Source organism: Mesoplodon bidens (genome assembly GCF_964165515.1).
Source record: "Mesoplodon bidens genome assembly, chromosome: 2".
NCBI classification, from domain to species: Eukaryota; Metazoa; Chordata; class Mammalia; order Artiodactyla; family Ziphiidae; genus Mesoplodon; species Mesoplodon bidens.
This window is the reverse complement of record NC_138177.1, coordinates 159,079,798-159,091,752: the sequence shown is the minus strand read 5'-3', so window position 1 is coordinate 159,091,752 and position 11,955 is coordinate 159,079,798. Positions and strand designations below refer to the sequence as shown.

Here is an 11,955-nt window from a genome sequence, read left to right as displayed (position 1 = left end):
AGCCTGTGCTCCGCAACGGGAGAGGCCACAACAGTGAGAGGCCCGCGTACTGCAAAAAAAAAAAAAAAAAATCAACTATTCCAATACAGTCTGATGAGGGCGTGGAAGCTGAGGGCAGTGGAAGCCCCAAGTGGGGCCCTAAGCCACGTGGGGCTGCACAGTCAGGGAAGGCTTCTTGGAGGAGTAGGCCAGGTGAGGAGAAGTGAAGGAAGGCCATCCAGGTGGGGACTATTGATGGGCAAAAGCATTTGGGCTGGAGAGAGAATTTGGGACTCATGGCATTTCCAAAGGTAACTGAAGCTGTGAGAACAGAAGGCCACTGAGCAGCAACTAGAGAGGGAGGAGAGTCTGGAGCAGCCCATAGAGTCCCAAGAAGTGGGAATTTCTGGAAAGGATAAGAAGCCAGGTCAGGCCTCGGCTTCTTCCACCCAAGGCCAAGGGTGGGAAGACAAGCGGGGAGTCAGAGTGGACCTGTGGTTGTCCCCAAAAGGATGCCAGGATTTGGGGCCCAGCCCCTGGGAGGAGGGAACCCCTAAATTTCCTGGGCCTCATCAGAGGCAGTCTGGGGAGGCTGGGGCCCAGCCAGTGGCAGTGCCTGGCGCAGCTCCTCCTCCTGGCCGGCGGCACACGCAGGCTGCCTGCCGAAATCTGCAGGCTCTGTCCTAGGAACGGGCTTCCCCAGACACTCTCCCTGGTTCTGACCTGAGTTCCGGCTGCCTGCTGAGTTCGACGGCTGGCAGCCAGGAGCCGGTACCCAGAGAGCCCTGAGGAGTAGCCACTCAGGTAAGGCCACCTGTGTCCAGATGTGCTCTGCCCCTCAGCACACCTGGAAGGGGGAGACTTCTCTGGTGGAGTGTCGGGGGAGTGGCCTGGACACAAGGCCGCCCTGCATCCTGATGGTGGAGGAAGGAAGATGGGCGCCCCCTCCTCTGCTCTGAGTTTTTCCCATTTCTCCCCAGCTGAGCAGAGGTGGGAGCCAGGGACTGAGTGGGAGAGGGGCTCCCAGAGGGGCCAGGAGCTAAGCAGGTGGGGCAGCTCTGCCTGGGCCTGCAAAACCCCGCCAACCCCAGGTTGGGCTGGGCAGAGCGCCCCTGGGCTAGAGCCTCCTTGGGTGTTCCCTGAGAAGCTGCCAGGAGTTCCGCCCACCTTAAGCAGGACTGAGCAAAGACAAGCGGATGATTCAGAGCCGGGGCCCACCTTCTTATGTAGACAGGACAGTGGAGAGACAGGGCAGGGAGCAGAGTCACCCCCAGCCTCCCCTACTGTGGATTCACCTGGTGGAGGAGGGAGTGGACACAGCAGGCAGCTTCCCGAAACCTAAGGAAAGGGGCCCAGGCCCAGAGTGTGGGCTCTGAAGCCAGCCTGCCTGGGTTCAAATCCCAGCTCTGCCGTTTACCAGCTGTGCTCCACTTTCCTCATCTGTAAATTGGGAATAAAACATATACCCTTTTATACAGTTGCTGTATTGATTCATGCAAAGCGCTCAGAACAGTGCTGGCACTGCATAAACACCCGATAAATGCTGGCTTTTGTCACTACCCTGCCCATCTGCAGTGGATCACGCAGTGGCGGGGTGGGGGCGGGGAGGACAGCACAGTCACCTTTGGCCTGGACCAGCACTAACCCCTTAGAGCAACAGGCTGTGCAGACAAGCTCCCTGAGGTCCCAGGGAGTCCAGTAGGGTAAGACCACCGTGCATAGGTCTCAGCGGACCCCCCAGGAACCAGGCAGAGGAATTCCAAGAGAGGTCGTGGGCACCCCTCACTCTGAACCATAGTCACATTCCCTAATTGGAGGTAAATCTGATTCCTGTGTGTTCATCACACCAAACTCGCCAGCAGAACTGACAGAGCAGCATTTCCCATTTTGGTGTCTTGACAAGGCTGTTCTACAAGATGACAAAAAAGGGTTCTATTGTCAAAGGAGTTGGTGCAATGCTACATATTCTGTCCTCCTTAGGGAGATGCATAATGTGAATTTATTAGCATGGTCAAGTAAAGGGACCTATTTAACTTTGCACTGAACATACTGCTTGCCTACTTTTCTTGAACACAGAATAGCATCCTTTTCTCTTGCTGCTTCTGTTGCCAGCCTATTGAGCAGGGTTCCATGGAACACCAGTTTGGGAAGCACAGGAATACCAGGCTACTCTATGAAGCCTATTGTATCAATATCAAGAGAATCATCGCTCCCTCCCTTTCGTTTCAGCTGCATTGCCATTGGCCTTGCTTCAAGTGAGCCACACGTGAGCAGGACACTGCCTGGATATTTATGGTGTTAGACCAGACGGGAGTTTGGGGACAAGGTTCCAGCCTCCTCTCTAGCCCCATCCCCCAAACCAAGTAAAAGGCAAAGAGCAGGTTCCCCCTGGGACGAAGCTGTCTAAGGGGAGAAAGCCTAGCTCAGAAAGGAAAGAAGTCATCCCCAGGTCTGACTCGCTGAGGAGGAGGGCCATGGTTGGGAGAGAGAGAGAAGTCAGCATGTCCCACCTCCTTAAGACCTGGGGGGACTAGTGGCTCCCTGGACCCGCCTTCACCCACGTTATGGGTAAGAGTTGGGTTCTGGGCTGAATGACCTGTGCTCAAGGCCCAGCTCTGCACCTAATCGTGTGTGACCCTGCATAACCCCTCTGAACCTCAGTTTCCCTCAGCTGTAAAGGGGACGATAATAGAACCTAGCTCCGCCGTGGCTGGGAGGATCCAACCCGGTGACACTGTTCTATAAGGTGCTGAGGGTGAGCGTTCTATAAACTTGGGAAATGACAGTCATCCTCTCCCTGCAGTAGCGGCCGACGCCCAGGGCCATCATGAACTGGGGGATCTTTGAGAGGCTGCTGAGCGGGGTCAACAAGTACTCCACAGCCTTCGGGCGCATCTGGCTGTCCCTGGTCTTCATCTTCCGCGTGCTGGTGTACCTGGTGACGGCCGAGCGTGTGTGGAGTGGTGACCACAAGGACTTCGACTGTGACACCCGCCAGCCGGGCTGCTCCAACGTCTGCTTCGACGAGTTCTTCCCCGTGTCCCATGTGCGCCTCTGGGCCCTGCAGCTCATCCTGGTCACGTGCCCCTCGCTGCTCGTGGTCATGCACGTGGCCTACCACGAGGCCCGGGAGAAGAAGCACCGAGAGGCAGCAGGGAAGAACGGTGGGCGCCTCTACCTGGACCCCGGCAAGAAGCGGGGCGGGCTCTGGTGGACGTACGTCTGCAGCCTGGTGTTCAAGGCCGGCGTGGATGCCGCCTTCCTCCACGTGTTCCGCTCGTTCTACCCCAAATACACCCTCCCTCGCGTGGTCAGGTGCCACGTGGCTCCGTGTCCCAATACGGTGGACTGCTTCATCTCCAAGCCCACGGAGAAGAACATCTTCACTCTCTTCATGGTGATCACGGCCGTCATTTGCATCATGCTCAACCTGGTGGAGCTGGCCTACCTGGTGAGCAAGAGGTGCCGGGAGTGCCTGCTGGCGAGAAAAGCCCGGGCCACGGGCCTGGGCCACCCCCGGAACTGGGTCACCTCTTCCTCCAAACAGGACGACCTCCCCTTGGGCGACCTCATCTTTCTGGGCTCAGACGCTCCCCCTCCTCTCTCACCAGACCACCCTCGAGACCACGTGAAGAAAACCATCCTGTGAGGGGCTGCCTGGTCAGGCCTGGGTTGGAAGGACCCGGCAGCCAAGGTGCAGCCTTGGGGGTGGGAGCGCTGTGCAGGGAGTGGGGACAGGCAAGAGGGAGGGTCCGACTACCTGGGTTCAGATCCCTTTTCCCCAGCTCCTGCCGCCTGCCCCAGCTGTGTGGCCTTGGGCAAGTTACCCCTCGGAGCTGAACCTCGGTTTCCTTTTGTGTACAGCAGAGATGATGAGGCACCCCCCAACAGGGCTGCTGCTGTGAGGAGGGGCTTAACGAGAACGGATGTGCATGTGCCTTCAGTGTGTGGTGCCCACGATCAGGGCTTAATAAAAGTCAATTCATTCACTGATTCAAGGTGACCTTTGATCCTTCGACGTTTGCGAGTCTTATCAGGTCATGGGGTCAACATCTCTGCCCCTGCAAAGGGCTGCACTTGATCTAGCCAGGTAAGACAGCCCCCAGCACTCCTGGGGGGCAGGGGGGTCATGCTCCTTGCTCATGCTCAGGTCTAGCCTTTATCCCCAGTTTCAGTTTTAGGCCCGGGGTTGTCTGCAAAGAGAATGGAGCTTAATTACATGGGGAACCGCGTGTCTCGGTGGAAAGTTGATGGACTTTTGAGTCATAACACTTGCATGTGAACACAAGTTCCAGTGGAACTCTGAGAAAGCGACTACAGCTCCTCTCCAAAATGGATTAATAATACTGAGCTGGTGGGGTCGTGAGTCTGGATGAGCTCACGACTGCGGATGGGGTTAGCCGGCTGTAAGAAGGCCACATAAGCATTAGTCACTGGTACTAGGAAGTGCTCTATAAATGCTTGTGGGAAATGAGGCAAAGGAGCCCCTCCCAGGCTGCACATTAACCTTCACTGTTCCAGGCCCAAGGCCTCTCTGCAGCCCACACTGGGTCACACTCCAACTTCCCCAGAAACCCAGGCCCATAAAGGCTGGACAGGGAGGCTGTGCATTTCATGCTGCAACCTGCATTCCTTGACTTCACCAGGGCAGTGGTGCCCTTGTCCAGAGGAACCATAGGCAGGCCCTCCCATGCCCTACACAACTCACCAGCAGCCCAAGCTCTAGTCCCCAGAAATGTCCTGCCAGGGTAGAATGCAATCCTGGACTGGATCAAGGTCTCCCCTTTCCATAGATGTCAGCTGCTGAGGGCCTCAGAACCAGGCTTCCAGAGAAAAGGGTAGGAGAGAGGCCTGGGGACAGGGGGACGGGGGCAATAGGGCAATGGGAGGGGGATGGGGACAACGTCATTTGGTGCCGACCAGGTCCTGAACACAAGGCCACCAGGCCCTTGCGCCTGCTCGGGCAGTTTCCCTGCCAGCACGGGGAGCCAGACCCAGCCATGCCTGGCCAAGCTGCAGAGAAGGCATGGGCCAGGGGAGAAGAGACACAGGTGTTTGCTCTGAACGTGTGCCCAGCAAGCCCGCCCGCCTAGCTGCCTGCCTGCCCACCCGGCAGGGACTGGCCGGGAGACTGGGCTGGGAGGCAGGGATGGGCTGACGACCCCCAGGGGAACTCGGGCTGTGGGCCAGACTTCAGGGAGGAGTAGGGGGGACAGAGGGTCTCTGGAGAGACCCCAGGGAAGCCCCAAGGAGGGGAACAAATGTCCTGCCAAACCAAAGGGAGGAGAGAAGACTAGAGAAGAGATCAATAAGAGGAGGGATGCGGAAGAAGTGGGGTTTCGACTGGGTTTAGCAAATGTCTATTGTGTGTTCACTGGGCCAGGCTCGGTGCTGAGTCCTGGGGAATCAGAGACGAATGATATGCGGGGGCTGCCCTCCAGAAGCTGACAGTCTGGCACGGAAAACAGGTAAACAGACCATTTAAGTACCGGTGAGGCATTCTTCCAGAAACGATGGAGGAGGGTGCTCAGAAAATGTCCCAGAGGCACAAGGTTTGAAGATGCTGATACCTGAGTCAGGGATAGGGGAGGGCCCAGGGCCAGAGATGGAAAAAGATGTCACTGCAGGTAAGGGGTGTGGAGGATGGAGCACGCAGGACACAGCCTGAATGGAACAATGGCCTGTGTGTGCAGCAAACAGTCACCGAGCAGACGGAGAAGGGAGGTGTCCCTGAAAGAAAAGGTAGGTGGTGGGGGAAGGACCGTGCCAGAATGTTAGCTGTGTCCCTTCCCCAGTCCCTCCCAAAGGCTGGAATGGTTGGAATTCCAGAGGAACCCACTGTGGTCAGGACAGTCAGCCCTCAGGCCCAGCACCAAAAGAAGGGATGGCAGGATGATACCAAGCCACCATGGTTCCAAAGAGCCTGTGTCATTTGGAAGGGAATGTCAGGGTGGGGGACATCCTGGAGCCGGAGAGGAGAATGAGGATGGATATTACTCCGGGGTCTGCCCACCAGGCACAGGGCCCGGCTCATGATGGCGCTCAGGTGGAGAAAGTTGAAGGATAAAAATACACATCCCTCAGATTTCCCTAGCGGTCCAGTGGTGAAGACTCCATGCTGCCACTGCAGGCGGCATGGGTTCAATCCCTGGTAGGAGAAGCCCTGCACGCTGTGCGATGCGGCCAAGAAAAAAAAATACACATCCCTCCCGTCCTGCCGGGTCCAGCCCTGGGAGCTGATGGGAGAGCGGATCATCCAACCCACACTTTTGTTACTATTTCTTTAGAATTCATGCGACCCCGCAGGCCTGAAGGTTGGAGTTGATGAGGTTGGTGGGCACATCCATGCAGGATGATTACCCTTCACATGTATCTATTACTTTGTAGAATAAAATATGCCCTGATTTTGGAACTGGAAGATGGAAGTTCAAGACCAGCTCTGCCACTTACAGCCGTGGGCCTTGGGCGTGTGCCTCTCTGGGCCTTAGCTTACTCCCCCGTGAATTGGGGACAATGGCAATCCTTACCCCCAGGGAGTCATTGCCAATGTGGACAGGATGACACGGTGGTTGTGAAATGGTTTGCCAGTCGCACCCTTAATGAAGGTTCCCGTTTCCAGGTTCTCCTAGGCCTTGTGACCCCGTGGTCTAGATCGTCCACACGAGGAACAAAGGCCACAGTCAGCATGAACTGGGCGTTCCTGCGGGGCGTCCTGAATGGGGTGAACAAGTACTCCACGGCACTGGGCCGCATCTGGCTGTCCGTGGTCTTCATCTTCCGCGTGCTGGTGTATGTGGTGGCAGCCGAGGAGCTGTGGGACGATGAGCAAAAGGACTTCATCTGCAACACCCGCCAGCCGGGCTGCGCAAACGTCTGCTACAATGAGTTGTTCCCCGTGTCCCATGTGTGCCTCTGGGCCCTGCAGCTCATCCCAGTCACGTGTCCCTCACTGCTCGTGGTCATGCGTGTGGTCTAACGCCAGGAGCGCAAGTGGTAGCACCGCCTGAAGCACGGGCCTGACGTCCCATCCCTGTACGACAACCTGGACAAGAAGCGGGGCGGGCTCTGGTGGACGGACCTGCTGAGTATCCTCCTCAAGGCGGCCGTCGACTCTGGCTTCCTCTACATCTTTCAGCGCCTCTACCAGGACTATGACATGCCCCACGTGGTGGCCTGCTCCGAGTCGCCATGCCTCTGCACTGCGGACTGCTACATCTCCCGGCCCACGGGGAAGAAGGTCTTCATGCACTTCATGGTGGCCGCAGCCTTGCTCAGCCTCAGTGAGGTCACCCACCTGGTGGGCAAGAGGTGCCTGGAGACCCTTGGCTCCAGACGCCGGGGGTCTCGGTGCTGGACTCACCTGCCCGAGACATGCCCAGCGTACGCCCTCTCCCAGGGGGAGCGCCCCCAGGATGGGAACTCTGTCCTAATGAAGGCTGGATCAAGCACAGTGGATGCAAGTGGGTATCCATAACCGGTGAGGTCGGCAGCTGAGACCACCAGAGCCTCTGCCTGCTCCCTAAGACCACAGCAGGGCAGGTGAGGAACATGGGTGTGGAGCTCAGGAGACCCATCTAGGGGCCAATGCGGGGAAGCAAATCGGTCTCTGGGTCCTCAGCCCCAGGGAAGGAAGGTTGATGGCTGGAGGGGATTTTGTATATGGCGATAGGGTATGTCAAACCCTTAATAAATAGGATTTTCTCAGTGTTTTGCAGACCAGGGAGGGAGTGATGGGAAGGAAAGCAGGGGTGTTCACAATGGACCTTGGAGAGGAGGCCAAGACCTCTCAGTGGGCCTCTGAGCCCTGGAACCTCAGATCCAGGTTTACCCATCACACACACACACACACAGTCACACCACACTCACACATACACACAGAGTATGCCCCCAGGACGTTGTGGGAAGCCCAGAGGCTGACCCAGGGGTCTCTGGACTCTGCAACCAGCTGGTTGCAGGAGGGGAGGGACCCCAGGAGATCCTGTGCCAGCATGAGTTGGTTCTCAGCGAGTGTTCCTCAGATGAGTGCACATGGCTCCCCCATTCCAGCCTCCCTGACCCTTCCCAGCACAGGTCCCCAGAGGTAAGTCCCTTGGAGGGTAGGAGAGGAAGGCCTGCTGTGCGTGGGGCAGTGCCGAGAGCACGTCCCGGATGGGCAGTCTGCCAGTGTGTCTAGGAGGCCCACGCCCAAAGGCCAGGGACCCACGGAGAGCATCCAAGCTAACGGGTCCCTCACAGATCCTTAAGGATGAGGAACTTCCCTTCTCTTTACTGGCTACACAATCCCTCATCCTCCCCTATACACACCACTCAGACCTTGACAACGGCCAAAACCAGCCTAGACTTGCCCTGAGTCCCAGAATACACAAGAATGGCTCATGGGACAACCGTCTGGGAGACCCCCAGGCATCTCCCACTCAGCAACCCCCGAACTGACCATGTCATCTTTCCCCAAACCTGCCCTCCGCAAGGATCACCCCCCACCCATGAATAACACTGCCATCCTCCCAATTGTCTAAGCCAGGAGCTAGCCTGACATCCTCATCCCCGCCCCATCTCCCAGCCCCTCACACCCCACCTCCCAGTACAGCACCAAATCCCACTAATTTCAACCCCTAAATGTTTCCTGAATCTACCTCTCCTCTCCCACCCCACAGCCTGACCACCTCCCACTGGGCCTGTACCATCTGCCCTCCTCTACGGGGACAGAGCGGTTGTGTACGAATCTGACCACATCATTCCTCCTGCTTTGACAGTCTTTCCACCATGACCACCACCCCCACTGCCCTCCACCTGGCCCCGCTGACCTCCCCAGCCTCACCCCCACCCTCCTCATACCATCACAACACACCAAAGGGCTTGCGGATCTCCAACTAGACACATCACGCTGGGTCATGACGGGAGCTTTTGGACATGCTGTTCCCTCTGCCTGGAATGCGCTTCCTCCCTCCGCTGGGACGCTTCCTCAAACCCCAGAGACAGCCTCAGCTACCTTCTCCATGCGCCAGCCTCGCCTGTACCTCTGCCATTGTCCCCGAATTGGAGGGGTCCTCTCCACATGAGTCTGTGAGCCCTTCACGCACAGGACGATGAGTCATCCAGCTCCCTGCTGCCTTCAATAAAAGTTTGTTAAATGAGTAAAGGGTCTATGAGCTGCTTGACAGAAGGGACTTATCTGAATCTGAATCCTCCACCACACCTAGCCCAGGGAGTTCAGCATGTTGTTTCCTTGCTTGTGTGTTTTGTTGTTGTTGTTGTTTTAACTAATCCAGCCTAAAGGTTGTTTGTTTGTTTTTTTAAGGTATTCAGCAATTATTCTTTATTGTTACTGGAGCTGATAGATACTAAGTCATTTAGGAGACACCATTTCATAGGTAGTATACATCCCTTAATTAACTTCATTGTTTGGGAGATAGAATTCGAAAGAAGGAACATCGTGCCAGCCTCTTCAGCTTTCCAGGGGAATTTGGTACTTTTTCCCAAGGTATCCACCCCCATCATATAGTGAGGGCACAGCAGCAGGAAGCTTAGGTCTGAACAGAATGGCGTTATGCAGATACACTGAATAAGTAAGTCCATATTACATATCTTTGGCTGACTCAGTCTCCCACCAAATAGTTTAAAAACTTCAGTTCATATGCGGGCACCTTCATTCATTCTTTTATTTGTTCATCTAAAAAGAGTTATTAAGCACCATTTGTGAATGGATGAGAACTATCAGCATCATTCCCAAGATGGAAGCTTTTGGGAAACTGGTCATTCCATTTCTGGTACCTCCACACAGCCTAAAGGTTTTTATAGGTGAGGAAAGTTTGGCCTAAAGAGGGAAGGGGACCTTCTAAGCCCACAGAAATAAGCTAAATCTGTGGAGGGCTGTGTCCCCCCTGATCCCTGGAGAGCCTCCAAGCCCACCCCTGATTATGGAACAAGATCAGAGAGTCACCGCATCTTAGGTCAGGGTCCCTGGAAGCAGAGTGAGTGGCAGGAATTTGTGTGCATGTAAGGAAGGAACAGAGGAAGCTGATGGCGAGGGGGAGGAGCTGAGCAGGGTGGGTGTTCAGGGAAACTCAGCCTTGACCTGACTGATCCCCATGGGGTGAAGAGCATTTGGATCATAAGTCCCACCACAGCGTGGTCCCCCCGGAGGAAAGGGCATCAGGCTTAGGAACTCCCATAGCTGTCAGTCATTGGTTTCACCCCGAGCAGGAGGGCTGGCAGGAGGGGTAGGTGGCTCCCACTCAGTCAAGGTCAATTCTCCAGGGGCAGCTATAAGCCATGAGTGGATGTCCCCCAGGAAAGGGGACATGGGCAGGGCACCAATACCATCCACTGAACTCCCGACCTCAAGAAACAAGGTGGCCCCCACCGCCAAGCTGTGACCACCCAACCCCGGGGAACAGGGTGGCCCTCTCGACCAGTTCAGAACCAGATGGCCCCAAGCTGCTCAGCCCAAGGCAGCTCCCGCATGCAGGACAGCAGACAAGCCACAGGCAACACCCTCTGAGATTCCAGGCTTCCCATTCCAGGGGCTGGGTCCAACACAGGGCGAGAGCATCCTAGGACCTTGACTACTCCCACGCCAGGCCTCTTCATGGGCACTGTTCCCAGAAGTCTCAAGTCCTGAGCCAACTGAGCCACGTGGAGACCAAACACCATCTGACCGGCCTGAGGCCACCACTCTCTGACATTCCACCTCCATCTTCTTGAAAACTCTTCCCTCTCTTAGTCCCTGCCATCTTTCTCCTCCACCCTCCACCCACCCCCATGGCTGCACCTACTTCTCCTCATTCATTAAAGACTTGAGCACGTGACTCGCAGTCTTCTGGTATTCTCTCAAGGCCCAGGGCTGCGGGGACCACCCATGTGTCACTCTGTGCTCTTCATTCCATGCCGTCCTCGTGTCCTGTGACCTCCTCTTCCACTCCATTTAGCTACCCACATGCAGGACCACACCCCAGACCTTGTCTTCCCCCAGAACTGCTCCACCTCTAGAATCTTCCATCCAATTCAGGTCAGTGAATATTTATTGTTCACTTTTATGTGACAAGCCCCATGCCAGGTGCACAGGATTTATCTGGGAAGAATCAGGCACAGTCCCTGACCTCGTGGAGCTTACATGCTATGAAGAGGATGGCTGCTGAACTCGTGACACCTGGGGAAGCAGGGGATGCTGGGGGAAGGGGAGGGGGAGCCAACATCCGGGCACCCAGGAAAAGTTTCCCTGGGACTTCTTTCTTTTTTTTTTTTTGGCCGTGCCACGAAGCCTGTGGGATCTTAGTCCCCCGAGCAGAGAGCGAGCCCATGCCCCCTTGCCGTGGAAGCACACAGTCTTAACCACTGGACCACCAGGGAAGTCCCTGGGACTTCTTAAGCTGACACCTAGAGAAAGAGGAGGATTCTGCCAAGCAAAGAGGGGAGAGGATTCCAGGCAGAGGGGAGAGTATATGAAAAGCCTAGAAAGGAGAGCAAACCTGATGCCAAGGACAGGAAGCAACCCAGGAGGGCTGATGGTAGGAGTCAGGCTGAAGTAGACAGGGGCTGGATCATGCAGTGCTTTCTCTGGAAATCTCCATTAATGATTTTGGACTTTATCCTAAGAACAATGAAAAATCACTGGGGAGACTTTGTACAGAAGCAACATGATCTAATTTACAGCGCCTGGTCACAGTGCGGAGGGGCCGAGGCAGGGCTCTCTGCTTAGAGCCTGATGCAATAGTCCAAGTGAGAAACAACAGTGGCCTCAACTAGGGGGTGCACAGTGGTGATGGAAAGAAGAAGCCGGATTTCAGAAATGCTTACGAGATAGAATCGAAATGATTTGGTGACTTGGCTGGGTGTGGGGATCAGGTAGAGAGAGGAATCAAAGTGACTCCCGGGTTTCTGGCTCTGGGTGGGGGTGCCATTTACCAAGTGGAGGAGCAGGTGTGATAACTTCCACCTGATAACTTCTGATATTCCGTTTCAGACGAATTAGTCTGA

At 55.8% G+C, this 11,955-nt stretch overlaps 2 protein-coding genes across 2 annotated transcripts; both read left to right on the top strand.

Moving 5' to 3' along the window:
• Positions 1 to 2,365: 2,365 nt before the first annotated feature.
• GJB5 (gap junction protein beta 5) lies at positions 2,366 to 4,135 on the top strand. Its single transcript, XM_081226144.1, has one exon. It carries the CDS (start codon positions 2,807 to 2,809, stop codon positions 3,626 to 3,628), a length of 822 nt encoding a protein of 273 aa, XP_081082270.1. The 5' UTR covers positions 2,366 to 2,806; the 3' UTR covers positions 3,629 to 4,135.
• A 2,496-nt stretch (positions 4,136 to 6,631) lies between these two features.
• Positions 6,632 to 7,453, top strand: GJB4 (gap junction protein beta 4; the record flags this gene model as incomplete). Its single annotated transcript, XM_081226145.1, is given in 3 exon segments — positions 6,632 to 6,952; positions 6,956 to 6,973; positions 6,977 to 7,453. Coding segments are annotated over 3 exon segments (783 nt in total). The 5' UTR covers positions 6,632 to 6,664.
• Between the last annotated feature and the right edge of the window lie 4,502 nt (positions 7,454 to 11,955).

Bases quoted from the DNA above. Each gene is read 5' to 3' on its own strand.
- GJB5 (XM_081226144.1), top strand. From the start codon at position 2,807: ATGAACTGGGGGATCTTTGAGAGGCTGCTGAGCGGGGTCAACAAGTAC.